Source organism: Magallana gigas, chromosome 3 (assembly GCF_963853765.1).
Source record: "Magallana gigas chromosome 3, xbMagGiga1.1, whole genome shotgun sequence".
Taxonomy (NCBI): domain Eukaryota; kingdom Metazoa; phylum Mollusca; class Bivalvia; order Ostreida; family Ostreidae; genus Magallana; species Magallana gigas.
Window position 1 is genome coordinate 27674709 of NC_088855.1, and position 22478 is coordinate 27697186.

Consider the following 22478-nt stretch of genomic DNA (forward strand, 5'->3'; position numbering starts at 1 on the left):
GAATGATCATTAATAAGATAATATGTTTATCCCTAGGCATCTGTTTCCATTGAGTTGACTGCTCTTACTACATGTAGACATTAGAATTCAATTTCAACCTGAAATTTTCAAACAAAAAATTTATCTACTGATACAGTATTGACTGAATTTTTACCACATATTAAAATCATTTAGATGTAATTGTATGGAGATGTAAAACTATGGCATGAAGAAACTAAAATAGGATTAAGTTTGTGCTCCTATATAATATTATTTATTTGATAATAAAAAAAACTTTAAAAACTGGAGCACAAACTTTTATCCAATTCTGCTTTTCCTACTTCTGTTGTTCTGGTTTGTAGGGTTTGGTGCTGATGGCTACTATGGGATGAAGTTTGTGGTAGGAGCCAAGGTGATGGACATGAAGGCCTATGCCGGCTGTGAACCGTATGGTGGGGTATCTGTGTGGGGAGAGCTGGGTATCGGATTATTGTTGTATGGAAAACTACGACTGGAAGGCAACATCATGGATATGGGGTTCCCAACTACAGCTGAGATCGAATTCAAGAAGTTCCCCCTGGATGTGCAGTTAGTAGTGAAACTCATCTCAAAAAATATTTAGTGTTTTCTTTTTGTTCCATGTCTTCTTTGTTCTCTCTTTAAATCAATAGAATTATCCTGATAGAATTTGAGTTTTTTAAAATCTGTTGTTAAATGGGATTTTTTTTTTAATTCCAGGTTAACGATGTATTTGCGTTTGACCCCAATTAAGTTGACTTTATATGCCCTGGTAACTTTGGAGGTGGATCTAGGTTTCACAAGCTTCAAGAAAGTTTTGTTCAAAACGAAACTCTGGCGTTATAAAGCACCAACCATTATGAAGTTACTGATAGACAACACTAAGAAAGAAGAAGATGAATCGCCACCAGAAGTCAAAAGCTTCGGGGTAAGGAATATTTATAATATTTTAATCATTTTATGGCTGTCAAAATTTTTATCAATTTGGTTGTATTTTTCACCCCAACTGGGTTTGGTGAATCAGTAAAATAAAATTTTGATGAGATTCTCAATGTGAGTACAAAAGTTGATATTCATGCTGGTATGATTAAATAACAGCATGTGAATTGAATTTCTCTCTCAGGGTGACACAAAGGAAGGCGAGTGTGGTGTTCTGCAAGAGGTCGGGCGAGATCACACGGAGCCAGAGTTCACCGTGTTCCTGGAGGCAGAGGATGATAGGAGTAATGTGATCCTGACCCTGGATGTAGGCACCGTCCCTGGGGGCACCAACGTCCTGTCAGGGACCGAGCTTGGGGGATTCTCAACCACTCTTAATGATGTATGTCTGATTGACTAATCTGTTGTAATGGGGGGATTTGATTTTGATATATAGTAAATAGTTGTACAGAGTGTATATTCCTGAACCCATTTTTATTTCGAATTCTTAAATGATGGAAATTATAGTCTGATTTTTCTTAAATACGCCCATATCGTATAAATTGTAAGATTTTTTTTTTCATCCACTTAATGTCTTTACATTTTTTCCAGCAAAAAAAATTCTTCTCTTCTAAACCCTATATAATTCCAATGCTAATAATTTACTGTATGTGGAAATGTAATCACTGGAACAATTGGAATACATATCTTATGACTTCATTTTTTAACAGATTTTGCAGCCAGCTGGAGTCCCCCTGTTCTTCACTGTTATTGTTGCCAATGAAGCAGGGAACAGTGTGCGCGCCACTTGCTCTCTCCCCACATACGACATGACCATCCCTGGGGGTAGGATGACCGAGTCATTCCGCTCCACCAGTAACCCCCGCATCCTTAAGGGCACCGTCACTGTGTACGACGACTCCGTCATTGCAGAGAGCAATGTGGCTGTAGGCTTCGGGAAGGACTTATTCGGGGAACAGATTATCCGATGGAGCAGTTCCAAGATAGAGGCCAATACTATTGACTATAATGTTTGTGAGTATTAGTGTGCAAAGGAAAATGAATGTTGGCATCGCTTTTCGTATGATTTATATATAATTTAGTATTGTTGGCTGTTATTAAGATAAAACCAAATTTAGTTTGTTTTCCAAAATTGTTTTATTCAGAATACTTGAAATAGGGGATTTTGGCAGGCTTTCTTTCTATTTTCAAAAGGTTTTCATTTGAGTAACTATATTATGATTGTCTTGTATTTCATGGGTTTCAAATATACTTTGAATATATGTCAACTTCCATTGTAAATACTCTATAATTGTAAATACATGTATATGTTTTTTTCATAGTTATGTTATACATGTATTATGTTTCTACAGCTCCTGACCCGCTGCATCAAAAAGTACTGACTATATTCTCTGATGGCAAATTGGCCAGACTGGTGGGTAAAGGAATCCTGTCTGCTGAGTATGAGAAAATCTCCACCCCTGGGGAGTGTGCCACTCTGTGTAACTCCATGCACGTCACCAAGTGTCTCAGCTTCAACTATGATTTTGGCACTAGTGGACATTGTGAATTGCTAGAGGCTATTGAAGGGCATGACTTCAAAACTTCACTGGTAAATATCTTACTGTATAACTATATTAGATTTCAAAGTCATGAATCATGCAACCCTTATTTACATATCTTTACACCTCTCCTTTCTTGTTTAATTATTAGCAAGTATTTTATTGAATGAGAGAAAAATTCGCTCACATTTATTATATATGTCATTAATTTGTTTTGAAGAATTGTTACAAGTATATTTTATGCTAAATGCTGAAGATATCCATTTTGAGAAAGCGAAATATCCATAGTGATAAATCATACAAGACATCTTTTGAAATGCTGACCTCATTTGTAGGATGGCCTATACATGCACTATGAGAAACTGGGTGTTGGATCCAACAAGGCTTTTGAGTACAACAACCTGCAGATGTTGCACAACAAGCTGCACTTCTTCAACTTCCAAGTGATCAACGTCCTGGGCTACCAGAACATCTTGTCCTCTCACTCCATCATCACTGACTTCACACCGCCTCTGTACACAGAATGTAAGATCATGCTGAACAAATATTTTAATCATGATGATGATTAGGTTTTAGCCACAACTTACTGTTAATTTTATAAACAATTATTACATCATGATGATGTTGCAGTACTTTAGAACCTATTAGCTTTCTCTTAAAAATTCTACTCCTAATGAAAGTTCAGCTGTCTAAATAATGATTTAATGGTAAATTCTTTTCCCATTGGAGGTTCAGCTGTCTAAATAATGATTTAATGGTAAATTTTTGGGGATTGTTTATTTTAGTTGTACTTTTATGTTTAAGATTTTGATAAATAGATTCTTTTTTAGAATATCTGCATACATGTTTAAATGAAGAGTTCATTTGAAATTGAATATTTCAGCCCAAATGAATGTGACAAGTGATATAATGGAGGCTATTCCATGTGAGGACATAGTTCCCAATGACAGAGTGGACTGGGAGAGGATCCACTGTGTGGGCGTGGACGCCAAGTTCAAGAACCACCGTGTGGTGGTGGACGGGGAGGGCTCGGAGACCGTCTATAATGGACACGAGTTCAAAACCGACCTGAGGTACACCAGGGCCAACAGATATGTCTCAGGTGTGTGAAGAAACTCTCTCATTTATATAGAAATTACTAGTGGCAATTTCCAATGATTCTGCTAGTTTAGAGACAATTTACTTGAATTTGAAACAGCCATATTACATGTGGATCAATCTTTCAGTGTACGTTTAAAGAATAAAAGACAATTAAGACCTTTGAAAGGTGCCTGCCTTCGATAGACTTTTATTCTTGCATCTTCTTGTACTTCTTTCTTTTTAATAGTTTAAGCCTTTGTTTTATTTCTGCATCCTCTTGAACGTCAAACATACATGTACTTGATAGTTTGTAATTATGTTTATCTGCCTTTTTGATCCACAGCTAACTGGGATGGCATCTATGACCATGAGACAGGGCTCCTGGGATACTCTGTAACAGTGGGAACTGCCCTATGTGAGGAGAAACTGAAGGAACACCATGACCCCCATGCTCATCTGTTTGACCCCTCCCAGTGGACCAACAGTGTCATGATGACCCCACTGGTGCCTCCCCAACTCCCAGGTAAAAACTTCAGGTGTTTTGATGATTGTGTTGTTAACAGTCTTATTGATTTACTATGTAAAGCATTGACTTTCATCATGATGCATTGTTCTCATGTATCTTTAGTCTACTTTCAAGTGGAGTGAAAAAAGTGAAAAAAATTTTTTTAGGTTAACATCTTTAATGATATTTGAAATATTTTTATGAATAGATGGGAAGTACTATGTAACAGTGCGAGCCATCAACAGGATAGACTATGGAGGACCACTGGCCCTGACCATCTGCCACTCCACACCCTACATCATAGACAACAGTCCACCTATCATCTATGAAATCTACAACATCAAGTATGATGAAGACAAATTCAACCTGAGTCTGACCCATAATTCAACGTAAGTGCTTCATATTTTCACACACACTCTCTATCTTCTCTCTAATGGCTAAAAATAGTGAATAATTTTTCCGATACTGGTAAGCAGTTAGCTTTCTATAGTTTTTTATTGACCATGGTGATGCATGAATTTGTTAATCTATCACTCTTAATTCTGAATTCAGCAGGCCTCTATTAATTTATGTAAAAAACAAAATAATTTAAATACATTTAATTAATTAAATTACAATTAAAAGTATTAAAGTCATTTATTTTTAGAATCTTAGTAAAAGAATTTATTTTTCTAATTTATGTTTTGCTTTGCAGAGACCCTGACTCCGGTCTGAACAGGAATGACTTCTGTCTGGGGCGCACTACGCGTGACTGTGATGAGTTGATGTGGACGCCCATTGACTTCAACCCCAACATCACACTGCTGCATCAGATCACCAACGGAGTCCCTGTGTGGATCAAACTCAAGGCTGTCAATAACGGTAAACAAGGGTTTTGTAATAAATTGTAAACTGTAATGCACTGAAAGAGCATTTGCATGTTTGAGCATTAACTAGTATACATATACTGTTGATGCAGTGTTTTATTCCACAGTTTGAATGTTGAAATCAATATTGGACCAATTCAAAACAATCAACACTATGCATGTTTAAAATACATGATAGTACTGTAACAGTATTTTCTTGTTTTATCTGATCATTTGTTGTTGAATGATAATTTTACCATTCTAATGATGTGTTTAATTCTGTTGACAGTGGACCTGAGAACCATTGGAATCTCTGACTCCCCCATCATTGTGGATCAGTCCCCTCCAGTGGCTGGGGTAGTGTACGATGGAGACCATTCTGGAGAGGATCTTGTGTACATGAAAGACAACAACAAGGTCATTGACATGATTAGGTTCATCAGTACAATGCAGTACATCCAGTTGTTTTTGCAATTATCAAATTTTTGCTTTTTTGTGATCATTTTCATATTGCAAAAAAAAAAATTTGCAGAGATTATATTTAATTTTGTTTGCCATAAGAAATTTTAAATTGCAAAATGACTGATGCAAATAGAAATGTTACATACTTACTCCTTTTTGCGACAAGAGAAAAGGGGATTTATATGGTATTTTAAAGAACTACAGGTATTGTATCGATGCCAGTCACTTCATAAATATTAATTTGCTTTTAATTAATGTAAAATTTACAAAGAAATTGGTTTGGAAACATTTTGATAGAGCATTTATGAAATTATAGAAACTGGCAGAAGGCATTGAAGTAAAAAAATGAATTGTAATTTTGATTTCAGATCTGCAGCAATTGGCAGCACTTTTACGACCCTGAGTCTGGTATTACAATGTACATGTTGAGTGTGGGCTCCGAGAAGAACATCACAGATGTTGCCAACCTGACCCAGTTCTCCTACAGAGAGAGCTCAGCCTGTATAGACCTACCCCCAGAGCGGTACCTACAACACAACCAGATGTACTACAGCACAGTGTGGGCCTACAATGGCGGCAACAAACAGCTCAATGTGTCCGTCACATCTGATGGAGGTAGCTACTAATTTCTACATAATTTTGTTTATTGTAATACAGTGTAAATTTCAGCTTGCAATTACTTTAAGTAATTTAAATGCCATGGTGTTAAAATTTTTCTAATTTAGTACCAATCGCAATGATTTAAATTTCACGCTGCTAGAAAATCAATTGATCAGAACATAAACATTAAAACGTTTTTCAAAACTAATGGTAGTATTCACGATGGGTTTAATTTTGCGGGAAAATGATGAATCGTGAACATAGTGAAATTAAAACCATCGTGATTATTTGCCAATCTACAGTAATTGTTAAGGAAGTATTTACACTTTCAGAGCTCACAGTCTCTGAATACATGCAAAATTGATATCGTTTTATTGGAACTTTAAAATTTTTTTTTGAGAAATGAAGAACAGGTAATGCAAGTAATTTTTTGGACTCGGCAATAAAGTTAATCAACATTAAATTTATACTACCGTAGTTGCAGTATAATTACTATGATTATGTTACCAGAAGTAAGTTAAAGTTTATAAAAATGCTAAGTTGCTCTTTTTGTAGGTAGCCCTTCAAGATATGGTGTTACGTGTGATATAAAGGAAGTCATTTATTGTACAAATTGATATTAGCTTATATATTTAGTGATTTGCTCAGATAGTATTCATTTCATATTTCAGTCCTGGTTGACCTGACAGAGCCAGAATCAGGTGATGTGATTGATGGGAAGGAGGCGACCTTTACTGACCTCGAGTTTACAACCAATCAGGCCAAAGTAGAGCTCCAGTGGAGAAACTTTGAAGACCCTGAGTCCTTGATCAAACAGTATGAAGTCCTTGTGGAAAGTGCCAAGTGAGTTACTTCCTTTATGAATGAAAAATACTTGCTAATAATATTATGTTAGTGTGATCTGTCTTCTTTACACTTACTGAGAATTAAAGGTGTATATATTCCATTCTGAAAACCTTTCATTCTTTTAGGAACATGAGTGAGAATTTTGAAGTCATTAGGAACTGGACCTTGTTCTCCAATGCTACCACTAGTGTCACATGGCTCAACTTCCACCACCTGCACAGGGACCGCATCAGAACCACCCTGAAGACTACTAACGGTGCCCTGCGGTGGATCCAGAACTCCACCGACAGTTTTATTGTGGACCTTACTCCACCTCTCTTGCAGTACATCAGGGACGGACTTGCAGCCAATGACAGGGACTACCAGGTTTGACAGACCTTGCATTTCATCCTTAATTTCAAGATTTGAAAACAATTAACAGTTAATAATTTTTGTCAAAACTCTAAAGCACATTGAAATTTCTTTTGTGATATAGATTGTGAGTCAGTTGATTTTGCTCTAGACTATGTACACATCAATTAGTTATCCTTAATATTTTTTCTAAAGTTTTTGTTGCCTTTTGTTTTGCAGTCTGACTTGGACCAGTTGTCAGTGAGTTTTGGCTATGTGGACAAGGAATCTGGCGTCAACCACTACAAACTGCAGGTTTATGAACTGTATCAGGGAACCCGAACCCAGAAATACCCCGGTTAGTTCTAAAGGAATTTGCACACAGTATCTTGATACCTCACTTATATTGACTCTCTGTTATCAGAGAACATGTCTGGTTTGACAACCCCACCAGATGATAATCTCATGGCATTATGTTTAATGATATGTTGCAGCTGTAAAAAATGATTGGAAAGAAATATCTGACAAGACAGCCACCTCTCACACTTGGACAGGCCTAACCCTGAGAGAAGGAGCTCGCTATAGCATGAGGGTGGGGGCCATCAACAATGCTGGGTACCTAGCTTCATTCGAGACCAATGGTGTGGTTATTGACACATCTCCACCAATTGTAAGTATAATGACAAAATCTTGTTTATTTTGCTGCATACATTATTTAATTTCATTTGAAAGAAGTTTGATAACCAAAGTCTTGGGATCTGTTTTAACATTTTATTGTATTAGATATTTATATTAATGCTTAAGTTGTCTGTGTTTCCAGGTATTTTGGCTGAGGGTTGGGGTGATTGGAGGAGCCCCTGAGGAGAAGGTGGAAGGCTATGTGTGGCAAGCAGACACCAAGGGCATCATGGTCTCCTGGCTCAGTGACGACCCACAGTCTGGCATCGCTGGCTACCAGGTGGCTGTTGGTACTACTGCAGGTATGTTTTAGCATATGGATTTGTGTTTTGCTAGTTAACAAATTCAAAATGATAATGATAAATATATTCCGATTTTATATAGTTTCATTATTCTTTCGTGATGAACGTTAAATGATGATTTTCTACAGATAATAACAAGGTAAATATTTTTTTTTAATTTGTCGACAATAAATGTACTGTATGTATATCAGTACTTTCAGTACTTTGATTGTTTTTCTTTCCATCTCACACAGGAGGAACAGATGTGTTGAGTTGGAAGTCAGTAGGGGCAGAGAGCAGTCAGTACATCACAGGAATCGCCCTTGAGCTGACCAACACAACCACTAAGACCCCGGTGTACTACGTGTCCATGAAGGCAGAGAATGGGGCAGGCATCCTCAGTACTCAGGCTGTCACATCCACACCCATCATAGTCGTACCCGAGGACAAGGCTGGTAAGATCTCCATGCAGGTCATTGTACATGTCTCGTCTAACAGTGAAAACAAATGAAGAGGCCGGTGGTGGTTTGTTAGTTTATCAGCTTCTTCACTTATGTGAGATTTCTTTTGACATACTGTAAATCAACTTTTATTCCCATAGACTTTACTCACGTATTACTGGTGATTTACTGGTTATTTTTGCAACCAAGCCTTATCTAGACAATTTGTTTCATAACAACCATATGACCAGAACAGGTTTATGGCAAGAAATATCTGCGACAATGGGGCTCTTGCGAATCTTGCAAAAATTTCTGGCACACAAATAAAAGTTGATTTATAGCATTCATGAAAGAAACTTTTTACATGTGATCTTTAGGTCAAGGATGAAGGTTTGTGACTGATATAAATCAATGTCAATCAGCAAAGTCATGGTTGAATTTGTTACTCATAAACTGCATAGATAAGGTGGACTTACTAATAGTCATGTGTGTACAGCTGTTTGTATAAAGTAGGTGATAAATGATTAATTGCTTAAAAATCATGAAATAGCAGTACTAATTTTATTTTTCAGGAATTGTTGTCGACGGAGCTGAAAATGTTGATAATGTGATCAAGAGCAGTGCAGCGGTCGACATCACCACCGATGTGGATTACCAGTTGGACTCCAGCACAGTGTCTGTCCAGTTCTCCGGTTTTGAGAGTGCCCTCCATGGGGTCATGCACTTTGAGATGGCTGTAGGAACCAACCCAGATGGTGGAGAGGAAGTGCTGGCTTACACAGACTTCAACATAGTTCACATTGAGGAGACAGATATTGCTGGAAATGGTATATAGCTAATGTAGACATGATAACTTGAGAAATCTTAAACTTTATTAACTACAGTCATACAAAGAAATTTATGCAGAGTTATAAAAACTGTTATTCCCTTTAGAAAATTTTGCTAACTTTGGTTTATTTGTCTGTAGGACTGACAAGCTCTGGATATGCACAAGCGAATCTGCCACTGAAACCTAACACAACTTACTACACCACTCTTAGAGGAGTGACAAATGATGGGAATGTGCTACAAACCAGCTCTGATGGATTCACTATAGACCAATCAGCTCCTATCATCGCAATTGACAGGTCAGATTATCAGTCCTGCCTTAAAGAATGAGATACTTCTGTTTTAAAGATCAGATATGCATTGATTAAAAACTTTTCCATTTTTTTTTTAATTTGTGATTTATTTTAAAGGTATTCTTTAAAAGTTACAGCAATTTATATCAACCAAATTTTTATAGATTGACAAAGCATTCCTCAGCTGAATCAGATGTAGGAGCAGGAAGCATGGTGTACGAGTCTACAGAGGATTCCCTGTCTGCCATGTGGCATTACAACGAGACAGAGTCAGAGATAGTCAGGGGATGGTACGCAGTCGGAACATATCCCTACGCTGATGACATTGCAGCACTGAAAGAAGTCCCCATCACTACTTCTCTCTCAAGTTTCCTGGCCAATAATGAAGTTCGACCAGATACTACAGGTTTGCATCCACAGTCACTCAAAAGAAGTTTCAAAATAATAGATTATTCCTATAATTTGTTTGAAGTAATATTCAAAGAAGAATATTTGTTAGTTTACCACTTTTAGATCTGAAATAGAAAGCCTGTATTAAATGTGTAAACCTTTGTTTGCAGGCAAGCCCAACATAGTGAGTGTGTGGGCTGAGAACTCTGTTGGTCTTGTATCCAAGGCTATGACGGGTGCTGTAATCATTGACCAGACCATTCCTCAAGCAGGCACTGTTACATGTCCAGACTACATACAGGTATACTTCAGGAAATAAAAAAAGGGGGAGGGGAAGCATGGCACATAAATTTAGAAATTTCTTTACACAGTGTTAAAAATTTAGGAGCACTTCAAGTTGAATGTCATTTCTCTCCAAGCTTTACATTAAGCTGACATTTCTATGATATTGTACAATGTGTCTGATTTTGTTTTTTTAAGACCACAGTCCCAGTGGAATGCTCATGGACAGGTTTTGTGGACACAGAGTCTCCCATCAAGGAGTACAGAATCATGATGGGCAATGCCAAGGGAGACGACTCCATCTACTCTGGCGGATCAGTTCCTGGACACATTCAGAAGTTTTCCATTCAAGGTAAATACTTATATAATTAGTAAAAAAGTCGGGAATGCTCCTAATGACGTCATGCGACAATCGAAAGACCTTAATGTAATTATGTAAATTTCAATGAAGGAAAATTCAAAGAAAAATACTAGTCCTAATACTACTTCACATGTCTAACGTAGAAGTGTAATATTATCATTAACGAATGCATAAGGAGTAAATTGCTGAATGTAACTAACTTTTGTAGGAGCTGGCAGTAAAATGTCCCACGGTGCAGAGTACTATGTCACAGTGACAGCTGTCAACACAGTGGACATGACGGTCAATGCTTTCTCCAACAAGATCGGAGTGGACACCACCCCACCTAAAACAGGAGTGGTGGTGGATCTAAACTCTGTGTACAGGATCGATGCAAAGAGCGTTGATGAAACCGTCCGCATGAATGCGGTCATATGCAAAACTGTTGCAGGTTAGATTCTTTGTTGTTTCTTTTAATATTTACATGGAAGTGAATTGTGGAGCAAAATTTTTGAGATGGTGTTTAAGAAAGCTAAAGGTCTATATGATGTGTGTTTCTACAGAATGCAAAGCCCTGGATGCCATTTGTACAGAATCCCTGACCTCCCTGTCAGTCACTTGGATGCCCTTCACTGACCCCGAATCACAAGTTGTGGAGTAAGTGACCAACAACAAGTACTTGATAGTACTTTCAATCTTTTGCCATGTACTATATACTCAAGAGCCCTTTTAGCTGAAATTCATTATATTTCTCTATTGTTAATAAGTATTTCAATAAGGCTAAATATAAAAGACTTAAAGTCCTTTTTCACTGTTTTTGAAAATGTATTTGAAGTGTATATATGGTAGAGGGAAATGGAAGCTCTTTTTTTTAAGTTTGATAAATAAATATGAGGTTTTATTATGATGGATACCTAATAAAAGGATACTTAATAAAAGGATCGATACCTAAATAATAAAAGAGTTTCTGTGTTTCAGATATCAGATAGCTCTTGGCACATCACCAGGTGGAGGCCAAGTCAAGGCTTTCTACACAATCCCTGCTGGCAGTCAGCAACACACGGTCTCGGGTCTCAATCTGAATGGCTACAGAAAGGTAGGGGCCATTACAAGTTCATAGTGGTCTGAAAATCAACTGCACAAAACATACTAATTAACAGTATATGTAATTGAGTATTATAGTCTGAAAATGATGTTTAGAGATCGATATTCATGAATCGGTGATCATTGAACCTGCTAAAATGTCTATCCACCCTGTCTTTGCTAGCTGTACGTGTCTGTGAAGGGAGTCAATGGTGCGGGTTTGACCAGCGTGGCTACATCAGATGGGGTGTACATCTCGTACCTCAGTCAGGGCAAAGACCCCCTGTCCTTTGTTGGGGTCATGGACATGGTGGATGGGGAAACCATGGATGTGTCAGTATTTATAGAAATTTTGTCTGTATAATCAATCTATTGCAGGAAGCTTTTAATTTTTCTTAAATATGTTTCAAGACAGATAATGTTTTTCCTGATTTTGCAATTATAACTGATGTTGCTGTGTGTTTATAGAGATTTCCAGACAGATCCCTCCACTATCCGAGCCAGCTGGGATGTTTCTGGTGACCCATGTCCACCAACTAAATATGAATGGGCAATCAGACGACTGGATGGGTATGAGATCTCAAGTTTCTTCAGTACAAACAGTAAGTAGTCCAAATATACATAGATTTGGTATAAACAGTGCAACATCTATTCAATATTTTGAATTTCATAGCTTGTATGTCAAATGAGTGAGAAATCAGTTCGAGATTACAAGGTTTGACCAGCGTACTGTACCTGTACTGAATCTATAGCAGCATTTGTCTGCATCAACACCGCATTCATTTTGCAAGAAATTTCGGATATAAACTCTGTGTTACAGTGACTAAGCCATGTTTTACCACTTTTCAAAAATATGTAGTCTTTTGTTTTCTTTTTTTACAAAGTGAGAACATATGGCTTGATTGATGGGTTGGAGATGAAGAATGGAGAAACCTATGTGAATTACATCAGAGTGACCAACTCCATCGGATACGTGTACACCCTGCGCTCCAACGGAGTAACCATTCAGGAGACCCCACTGCTGCCTGGTAAGGTATATGATGGTGACATTGACGGATTCGATCTCAACTTCCTGCCCTCTGTGACCAAAGTGTATGCCAACTGGAACGGTTTTGGTTTGCCAGCAGATGCCATCAAGCAAATTGATGTCAACAGTGGTAAGGAGGCAGCACTTCTCTTATTATGGAATTCGTTTTGAAAAATAACTTGCAATCCAATGTTTGATGAGTGCATCAAAGTACTAAATACCACACATTTTTTTCAATGAGTTACTTCTATCATTACATAATGTATTACAGGAAATCCTGGGCTACAGACAGATGAATCCTTGATATCAGCCCAGGACAAGAACCAACAGGTGGCCTACTACATGGTAGCCCTCGGAACTGACCGTCGCTTCAACAAAACCAGGGACAATGTGGTGCCCTACACGTTTGTGGGAGAGAACACCACGGTTGTGTTCACAGACTTGGAATTGACCCCTGGGGTGGCCCTGTACTATTTCTCTGTATACGCATTCAGTAAATCCTTCTCCAAGACACTGGTCACATCCAACGGATTTTATGTTGGATTCATGGGTGGAGTTACTCGTAAGTAAAAGGATCCTTGGAGAAAGTTGAAATTTTTAAAGTCAATTTACAATAAAAGCTTATAAAATGTTTCGTAAATTTTTTTTTGATTGATATTTAAAAAGCATAACTCTAGAGATTTTGAATAACTTTTAGTGAGATTTGCAAGTATACTTGTTAATAATTCATTGTTGAACCATGAAACAATATTTACTGTAATGACTGGCTGACTTGAGAATATTAACTTCAATCTGTTTGATGTACAGCGGGAGTGATCACCAGACCCGGTCAGTGTGTGAGCAATAACACGGTGCTGGAGGTACAGTGGGAGGGCTACACCTCCAAGCTGGACATCCTGATGTACTATGTGGCCATCTCCAACCACACTGAGGCGAACGGAACCAGCTGTAAAGACTATGTAAGGCAATCATGTTGATGTCCTGTCTACTTACTCCTATTTTCTTCAAAAATCTATGTTAGATTAGCAAACATCATTTAAATATTTGAAGTGTGGGAATTGTTTACATTTTTAAATAAGAAAAATAATTATTAAAAATGTGTTCTTACTATCCATGTATATTGTAGTAATTACAGATTTTCAGTTTTAAACAAAACAAAGAAACATGATTCAAATATCCATGCATGCTCTTGATATCTGGTCGTGTTCACCTGATTTTGATTGGTTGATATTTCTATATTATATAATTCAAGATTGATGGTGGAAAGTTACCCGATGATGAGAGAAAGCTGTTGTTCAGTGCCATGGATGTCACCAACCAAGGACAGAATACCTACTCCAAGTTTACCAACCTGACACTGGAGCAGGGCAAGACCTACTATGTCTGGGTCATGGGTGAGTACCTGATTGTCCCAGAGTGGATCAGATCTTTCAAATACAATATTCTTTTCTGCAAGACTGTTAATGGTTATTTTTACTTGATTTAAACACCAACAGGTACTGATAAGTCTGGAGCTTGTGGAATGACTTACACAGAGTTTTTGGTCGATATCACAGAGCCAACCATGGGAGTCATTAGGGCTGGACCTTGGTACAATATGGTAAGAATTAATTACCTGTACAGTGATACCTGTTGCCATTTCCAATACTTTTTTCCATATGATTATGATATTGTTTATTACAAGTATACTTGAGACATGTAAGACTTATTTAAGATCACTTCTTTGTAACTTGCTTCTTCCTCTGTCTTGTAGTCTTTGTCTTACACCACGGACAACTCTAGCATCACTGCCTACTGGGCAAACTTCACAGACGACGAATCTGGAATCTCAACCTATGAGGTCTCTCTGTGGAAGTATGACACATGTGAAACAAACAGTGGTACAACACTGGTCAACGATTGGCTGACGCTCAGTAGCAACGCCTCAGAATACCAGTTTGTTAAACAGTCACTATGGGTAAGTTTAGCTGAACATGGTAAAAAGTATATTGAATATTGAATTTTCAAACAGACAAAAAATGCAAACACTTTATTGAATTTTTAAGACCACATTTTTGATGATGATCAGACATTTTATGCCATTAGATAGCTGATGTTGAAATTGACCCAAACTGTAACATATACTTTTTCATTCAAGCAAATTCAGTATAATTAATATGTCACTTTGACCTTCAAAATATATTAATTTTGTTTAAGTCATAAAATCAAAATAAGTGTCTACGTCTGGCTCTGTATTTTACTAATTTGTCTTTTATTTTCAGAAACAAACTCCCTATTTTGTTAAGCTTAGAGTGACCAACTGTGCTGGTCTGTTTGTGACCCTGGAGACCACCCCTGTACTCTTTGATGAGACATTGCCATTGCCTGGTCAGGTCAAGGATGGCCTTGATTTCACCTCGGATCTGCTGTGGTTTAATGACACAACTAAAATAGAAGGTATACAGTGTTGTTATACATTTGAGTTGTGACCTTAGTAAAATGCATATTGGAGATATTCATACCTCATGGGAAACCAAAAAAAGAGTTTTTATAGATATTAAATTTTTCAGAAATAGTGACAGATTTAATTAAAAGATGAGGTTTCAAAATGATAGATTTTTTTTTTTTTAACATTCATATCATTCTTAATATATATCAAGATACCTTGCATGTTTATTATTTTTTTTTGTGACAGGTACATTCTTGCATTTGCCAAATCCTGATCAAAATGCACACCCCTGTCCAAACCAGAAAATTGCCATCAAGGGTGCTGGGTGGCAGAATCTGAACAAACTGGGAATGTTGGATCCCTCTGGAGAATACTGGCGGATCAAACAGCAGGACATCTTCGTCTTCCCTGATGATATTGAAGATAAAGTGAACATCAAACTTGTAAAGACCAAGGACGCCAGCAATAATGACATCATGGGAGCTGGCGCCATCTACAGGAGAGCAGAAATGTTTAATGGAGGCACCTACAAGGTATTTTGAGTATATTTAAGATTATACTATAAGCAGTATGAAAGTTTAAGGCTGTTAAAGGAAAATGGATTTAATCCTGATTTTGTCCTTTACAGCTCCGTATCCAGGCAGCGGATAAGCAGGGAGAGGCAGTGACAGAGATCTTGTTTTGGGATGGTCCAGAAACTGGAATTGCCACATACAAATATGAGATTCCGAAGGAGTTTGAAAATTGTGTGTGCTGCTTCGACAATCCCATTCCTCAGGTTAGTTTTAGGTCTCTGTTTTGATACTAAAAATCAATGAAAGAAAGAGCTGATATGTTATTTAGAATTCAATTTCTGGAACAGGTTTCAATTTGAAATGTCAAGAAGTGATTACTAATGAGGTGATTAATTGTTGGCTTTTGATTGGTTCCTATAGTCGTGTGGTGGGTGTAACTGTACCAGCTACCTGCTGGACAAGGGATACTTCCTGAACGAGACGTTCACCACCAGCACCACCACCACGCAGTCCCCCAACAGCCAGACCTTCCCCCCGTACGACGTGGTGGACCAACAGGGCTCCAGTGTCATTGACAAGCCTGACCTCAGCCCACAGATAGCCAGGGACTCCTGTGGAGTACAGATCTACTCTGGTAAGGAGATAGAACATCTTCATCAACAGTTCCTTCCTTTTGAAGAAATACATCAATTCTACAATACAATGGAGACAATTTTAGTTTTATAAACCTAGGAAATGCAAATATGTTAAATAAATAACATTTCTACTATATTTTCTTTTCAATATTAAAATTTTTATAAATATATTAGGTCTTTTTCAGGATTGTTATTAATCACATGCACTTTTATTTGTTACACAGTTATAAAAGATTACCTTATAGTACAAGTATGATAATAACGCAAGGTATCTTACTCCAAATCTGTGGAGTACCCCCCTTCTTTGAATTGCAATTATTTTCAGCATTGCGAATTCAGAGTTAGATATCTGGTAGTATTATTATACTTAAGGGTGATCTTTTATTACAGAAACAAGCACCTATGTCATTAATCCAATCATATAGCATATGCAAATTCTTCCTTTACATACTAGCAAGTGTTGTAGTTTGGGTTTCTTTTTCCAACAGCCAATCCCAGTGCTAACCAGAGTGCCTTCCTTGTGTCGTGGTGCCGGTATAAGTATGACTTGCGGAGGATGGGAATCCTGGCCACAGACATCAACATCAACCCAAGTGACGCGCTACACGACTACACAGTGGACTTTGTCATGAAGAGTGAAGATTCCACCTCTGTATGTATCAGAACAGTGTTGCTTTGAGAATCTTTGTATGATTTCATTTCTGAATCAATTAATTAATATTCCCAATTTAATACAATTTTATACTTTTTAATTTTCTCTTTCAAAAATTGTCCATGATAAAGTAGAGATGATATCTATTTGAAGTGAGTCGAAATTCCAAAGTATTTTTCATGAATTTTAAAATATTATTTTTTTTAATTTACAAAGTTTGGATGCCTAAATGATTATCCATATAACCTTGATACTTTTTCAAAGTATCAAATGTTGAATTTAAAAATAATGAACTGAACCTTTGCTCATTAACATTCCATAAAACATTTTACAGATTGATTTCCATATTTTAACCAGTTTGCAATGAATACAATCATTTAACTTAAATAAGCTGAAGCTGTTTGTTGCATGGTTTTGTTGATGTGTTGCCAAACATTTTTCATTTCTTAAATGCTGCCTCTTCTCTCTTACAGATGGCACTATGTATGATGGTGTACATTGACAACGAATTCATCAATGAACTTTGTGATGTCCCTCAGATTTCTACAGAAGCATTCATGTTCTTCCATGTCTTTAAAAGACTGAATCAAATGCCCAATTTACAGAACAATTTTGAGGCCTGGGCCACATATGCAACATTAGCTGGCCTTGAGATGCCTCCACCCATAGGCACACTCTGTAGGTCTGGACCTCAGTTCAGGGCCTTCACTAACCCAGTCATTTTCTATGAGGCAGGCATAGGCACAAGCAAACTAGCATCGGACAGTGTTCCATTCAGAAAGGTACTACACAATTCACAAAGGCAACAGAAAGTTTTCCAAAGGCATATTCTTTGGTGCATAATTTGTTTTTATTTTCTTGTTTTTCGAAAGACAGATGATGATTAGATCTAGATGAAGTCTTTTTAATTGAATTTTTCAGGTTGTTGAACCATGTATTCCTTGCTTCACCAAGTGTTACCGCTTCAACTGTGATTCCAACTGTACATCAACTGAGACAGTACAAAAGACCTTTGTGTTGGACAATATAAACCTTCCCACGAAGAAGACTGTGTACAATGACACAGGTCACGGAGTGGAGGAAATCATCACATACTACCTGACAGGTAAATCATGAACTTTAAGATGTATTGCTCAGTAAAAACATAATTTATATGCAAATGGAGAAAAAGTATGGGAAAAGATTTCTTTACACCAAAAGTTAATGCATTTATGTATATGATTGGAAAATTTTCTAAAACATAAGCTTACCTGAATATAATCTCTCAAGAAACTTAATCTTTCCTGGGTACTTATAGCTTTTTTATCTTTAAGTTACAAAATGTTCTTTTTTCTGACACAGTACGAGCAGTGACAGCCTCTGGACATTATGTGCCTTCCTCCTCTGATGGTTTCTATGTGGACAACACTGCCCCTGTGTTTGACCAGGATATTATGGGTGGGGAGTTTTACTATGATGTGGGGCAAGGTAACAGCACCCCAGCAGAGTTCCAGAACTCCAACAACACCATCAAATGTATCTGGAAATGTGACGACGAAGAAAGCGGCATAGTGGTAAGAACAGCATTCTCTGTTTGTTTTATATCATGAAATATAGGAAGATGTGCAGACTCTCCAAAATGCAATTGTGATGGTACACTGTTCATAATAATAATTAATGTATTTATAATGAAATGGTTAATGAAATTTAAGTATTCTAAGTCAGAATTAAACTTAAACTGAGAAATGTTTTCATGAAATTTACAGGAGTATAGATGGGCCCTTGGCACCAGCCCTGGAGCTACAGACGTGATGAACTACACCTCCACTGGACAGGGTATTGTGGGAGTCAACAGCGAGTTGGAGGGAATACTGCAACATGACCAAACTTATTACGCTACTATAACGTGTGAGAATGGAGCAGGCCTGACTTCTACATACCAAGACACCAAGGGTAGGCTGATCAAAATTAAATTGTCATTTACTTCTAAGTCACTTTTGGATTATTTTGGAAAGGGATGTATCTAAACAATATTTTCTTCTTATTACAAGGTTGTTTAATCTTCACTCTACACTCTTGTTTACAAAATGTTTTCTTTTTGGTTAACATTTTATTTATTATGTGATTTGCAGGTGTGACAGTGAAATTGATCCCACCAAATATAGAATCCGTCAACACAACCATTCCAGGCACGGCCAAATTCACAGAGAAGGTGTTCCCAGAGGACTCTCTGACACAGGAGGATCCTACCAGTGTGGGCTTTACCTTCACAAAGTCCGAGGATCCATCAGTGGACAGATATGGTATGTCCAACATTCTATCAGGTTCAGTCAGGTTACAAGTACACCCAGGGTTAAATTAATAATAGCAAATTATCACCATTTACTCATTTTTGTAGACTTGTGTGTGGGATCCAAAAATCTGACTGAAGACATCATTCCATGTACCTGGGTTGGCTACAATATATCGGGTTCCGCTGAAATCAAGGATGGAGCACTATGGGTAAACGGCATGGAGATTCGTAAGCTGTCAGAGCTCCGGCCTGTTCAGGACTATTCCAATGGCACCAACTCCAGCAGCAGTGGCGGCAGCAACAAGGACAACTTTAGGATGCCCATAGGACAGCAGATGTTTGTGACCATGAGGCTGTGTAACAAGGCCATGCTCTGTACAAACAGGAGTCTGGCGGTGATCATCATCAAGAACAGTGCTTCCAAGGTGGGCGTGTCTACCAATGGAACAGCCATTGAGGAGAAACTGACTCTGGTGTCCAGGAAGAGAGCAGCCAAAGAGCTAGACATTAAAACCCCAAGTGGTAAATATTACTTTATATGTTTTTCAGGCATATAGCTTGGTTGTAAGCCTCATCTTTTTTCAGTTGTTTTCGTACAGTTTTTAGGTTTTGTATATAATGTGTAGCTGTACATCTCTTAATGTTTTTTAACCAGGTCTGGCTGAGGGACAGTCCATCATTGTAACAGCTCTTAAGGCTGCTGACCTGACTGCTACCTATGGATCTGACGCCTCTATCGACTTTGTGTCGTATATACAGGATCCAGCTACTTCAATGGACATGGTTCAAAGACTACTGTACAAAAGGTGGGTTTATATACTGAATTGTTTGCTTGTTGCATGAAAGATGATTGTAAACATTGTAAAATAAAATTCATTTAAATCAATTATTATGCTATGTGTTCTTAATTTAGCCCTCATTTTACATGTAATGACACAATGGCTAAAAAAAAAAAACTGGTTGCTGTTGTAAAATGAATGGGTCTTTTTTCAGATTCTATGGGCAGACCAATGCATTCTCACTAGTGTCACTGGGTAATATCCCCATGCCTGGACCTCTAACCATCTCCTACAGTGACAGCATAGGCCAGCCCTCCACTGGAAACAGGACCATGCTACTACACTGGAATCCATGTAAGCTTTCATATACTGTAGATTCCTTATATTACGCGAGTACTTAATTCCGCGATTCAATGGTTATCCATCAAATCGCGAGAACATAAAATTGCGATTGCCGAGTTTACAAATGTCTGAAAATTAAAAGCTAGATTTTAAAATTCGCGAGACAGGCTTCTCGTGATTTTACGCGGATATTAATTCCTTGCGTTTAATTAGGAATTTACAGTTATATACTAAATGAAAAAATAACAGAAGCCTTTTCTGAAAACTATCCTTAATAAGCATGTATGTGATATATATATACATTGTTGGTGTCGAGATCTGATGTATTGACACATCCATTTTAATCCTACAGTGATGCAGTACTGGGAGATCACTAGTAAGACCTGTAAACACCTACCCCTTGCGGAACAGGAAGTGTACAACCCCACCACTCAAATCATGACCGTCAAGGTGGGTTCCCTAACTCGTGTAGAATACACAATTGATTTCATAGTACTATTTCTCAGTAGCATTTATGATGTACTAATAACATGTAGAGATGACTTTTAGAATCTCAAATTACAGAGATCTTGAATCCCTGGGTAATGACAACTGCATGTACATGTATTTGTATCAAAACTTGCAGCCTATAAACAGTATTTTTTTTTGTGAACGAATTTATGATTACTTTCCTTCTACGATTGCTAATAATTGATGTTGTTCTATAGATTTGTGATACCTATGATGTGGATGAGTCAGTCCAGGCATCAGCAACATCGACCTCTAGAAAGAGACGAGCCACCTCCTCCTCTCCCTCCTACTTCACCCGAGAGACCATGTTTATTGTGTCCACCACGGCCGCCTCTATTTACAACTCACCACCCAGACTCAATGTCTCTAGGAATGTTGACATTGTGGAAGATTCAGGTAACTCATTTATGAATGGTTTCATGTTTCTCGGCTTCAACCTAGAAAATAATTTTCTCTCTTTACTAAAGATTCAAGTTATGATAATAGCATAGTGGCAACATTTTACTTGTTCTCAACAGTGTTGTGTTTATCAATTGAAAATAGACTGTAAATAAGATACATGTATTAGTATATATGCATTTAAAACAAAATTTGATTGGCTGTGACAGGTACTCTGAACTACCAGCTTGTGGCGACGGATGAAGAGGGAGACAAAATCCTATTCGCTCTACTGGATTCCACTCTACTGTTTGGAAATGCCAGCCTGACGTCCAGTGGATTGTGAGTTCAATTATTGTTCAAATCTTCGAAAAATACCGGTAATGATCATGGTAAATTGTATCCTCTTCTGTATGATTATCTTGTTTTTTCACACCTGTTTGATCTTGTTTGCTTTCAGCCTGACTTACACTCCATGCAGAGATTGTGCAGGAGTGGAGTACCTCAACATCACAATGTATGAGAACCAGACAGACCCAGAAATCCCCCCGGCCAACTCCACAGACGTCATCATTATCAACATTCAGTCCATCAATGATCCACCCATCCCATTCGCTGCATACAACGGAAAACTGCTGCTCATGGACGATATCACAGAGCCAATAGTGGTGGGTATTCTATTCATATGGTTCTTTTTGGGCATAATAAAAGTATTGTTTTAAATTCTAACTTGTATATAAAGCATGGTTTTATTTACTCAGCGAATGAAATAAAAACAAGTTGTATATATAAACTTTTTCAAATTTTACAAAAAAGAAAAATCTCGTTTGCCATAATCTAAAATACTTGTTTGCTGCAATTCTAGATGTTCAGTCGCAATCATTTTTAAATTAAGATTATGATAACTTGTTTTGAATGAAGCTGCTGCATTGTTTAATCCTTTCTCTGTTTTGCTTCAGATATTGCGAGAAGCCCACTATGATTTCAATAAGCACGTTTGGGAGGAACCTTGGACAGCAGTGTTTGGTGCATACGATGTAGAACCTGGTGACACCATAACCTTCAAAATCAATGACCCACAGGCCACCAATGTCTCCACAGAGGGACTGAGTGCAACTGTACCCACTCTGTTTTCCAATTGTGATAGTGCTGGTCAGATCTCTGTAAGTATTTCAAAGAA

The 22478-nt window shown here is 37.6% G+C and overlaps 1 protein-coding gene across 1 annotated transcript in view; it reads left to right on the forward strand.

Moving 5' to 3' along the window:
• LOC105325414 (uncharacterized) overlaps positions 1-22478 on the forward strand; it is a 50827-nt gene that overhangs the window by 25769 nt on the left and 2580 nt on the right. The window contains exons 69-120 of the mRNA XM_034482695.2: positions 342-567; positions 718-925; positions 1121-1318; positions 1647-1950; positions 2289-2527; positions 2813-3002; positions 3361-3579; positions 3901-4080; positions 4271-4451; positions 4757-4923; positions 5197-5324; positions 5738-5984; positions 6641-6812; positions 6941-7181; positions 7386-7503; positions 7640-7815; positions 7966-8125; positions 8359-8559; positions 9117-9371; positions 9512-9671; positions 9830-10071; positions 10226-10356; positions 10536-10689; positions 10907-11128; positions 11241-11334; positions 11656-11773; positions 11945-12093; positions 12229-12362; positions 12645-12917; positions 13059-13349; positions 13595-13746; positions 14040-14181; positions 14284-14387; positions 14541-14744; positions 15049-15223; positions 15462-15748; positions 15844-15993; positions 16151-16364; positions 16854-17017; positions 17491-17799; positions 17939-18122; positions 18359-18570; positions 18763-18949; positions 19129-19299; positions 19395-19811; positions 19945-20095; positions 20283-20422; positions 20763-20860; positions 21118-21316; positions 21529-21640; positions 21759-21966; positions 22258-22461. Coding sequence (XP_034338586.2) covers positions 342-567; positions 718-925; positions 1121-1318; positions 1647-1950; positions 2289-2527; positions 2813-3002; positions 3361-3579; positions 3901-4080; positions 4271-4451; positions 4757-4923; positions 5197-5324; positions 5738-5984; positions 6641-6812; positions 6941-7181; positions 7386-7503; positions 7640-7815; positions 7966-8125; positions 8359-8559; positions 9117-9371; positions 9512-9671; positions 9830-10071; positions 10226-10356; positions 10536-10689; positions 10907-11128; positions 11241-11334; positions 11656-11773; positions 11945-12093; positions 12229-12362; positions 12645-12917; positions 13059-13349; positions 13595-13746; positions 14040-14181; positions 14284-14387; positions 14541-14744; positions 15049-15223; positions 15462-15748; positions 15844-15993; positions 16151-16364; positions 16854-17017; positions 17491-17799; positions 17939-18122; positions 18359-18570; positions 18763-18949; positions 19129-19299; positions 19395-19811; positions 19945-20095; positions 20283-20422; positions 20763-20860; positions 21118-21316; positions 21529-21640; positions 21759-21966; positions 22258-22461 — 9962 coding nt within the window. The remainder of the gene's footprint in view (positions 1-341; positions 568-717; positions 926-1120; positions 1319-1646; positions 1951-2288; positions 2528-2812; positions 3003-3360; positions 3580-3900; positions 4081-4270; positions 4452-4756; positions 4924-5196; positions 5325-5737; positions 5985-6640; positions 6813-6940; positions 7182-7385; positions 7504-7639; positions 7816-7965; positions 8126-8358; positions 8560-9116; positions 9372-9511; positions 9672-9829; positions 10072-10225; positions 10357-10535; positions 10690-10906; positions 11129-11240; positions 11335-11655; positions 11774-11944; positions 12094-12228; positions 12363-12644; positions 12918-13058; positions 13350-13594; positions 13747-14039; positions 14182-14283; positions 14388-14540; positions 14745-15048; positions 15224-15461; positions 15749-15843; positions 15994-16150; positions 16365-16853; positions 17018-17490; positions 17800-17938; positions 18123-18358; positions 18571-18762; positions 18950-19128; positions 19300-19394; positions 19812-19944; positions 20096-20282; positions 20423-20762; positions 20861-21117; positions 21317-21528; positions 21641-21758; positions 21967-22257; positions 22462-22478) is intronic.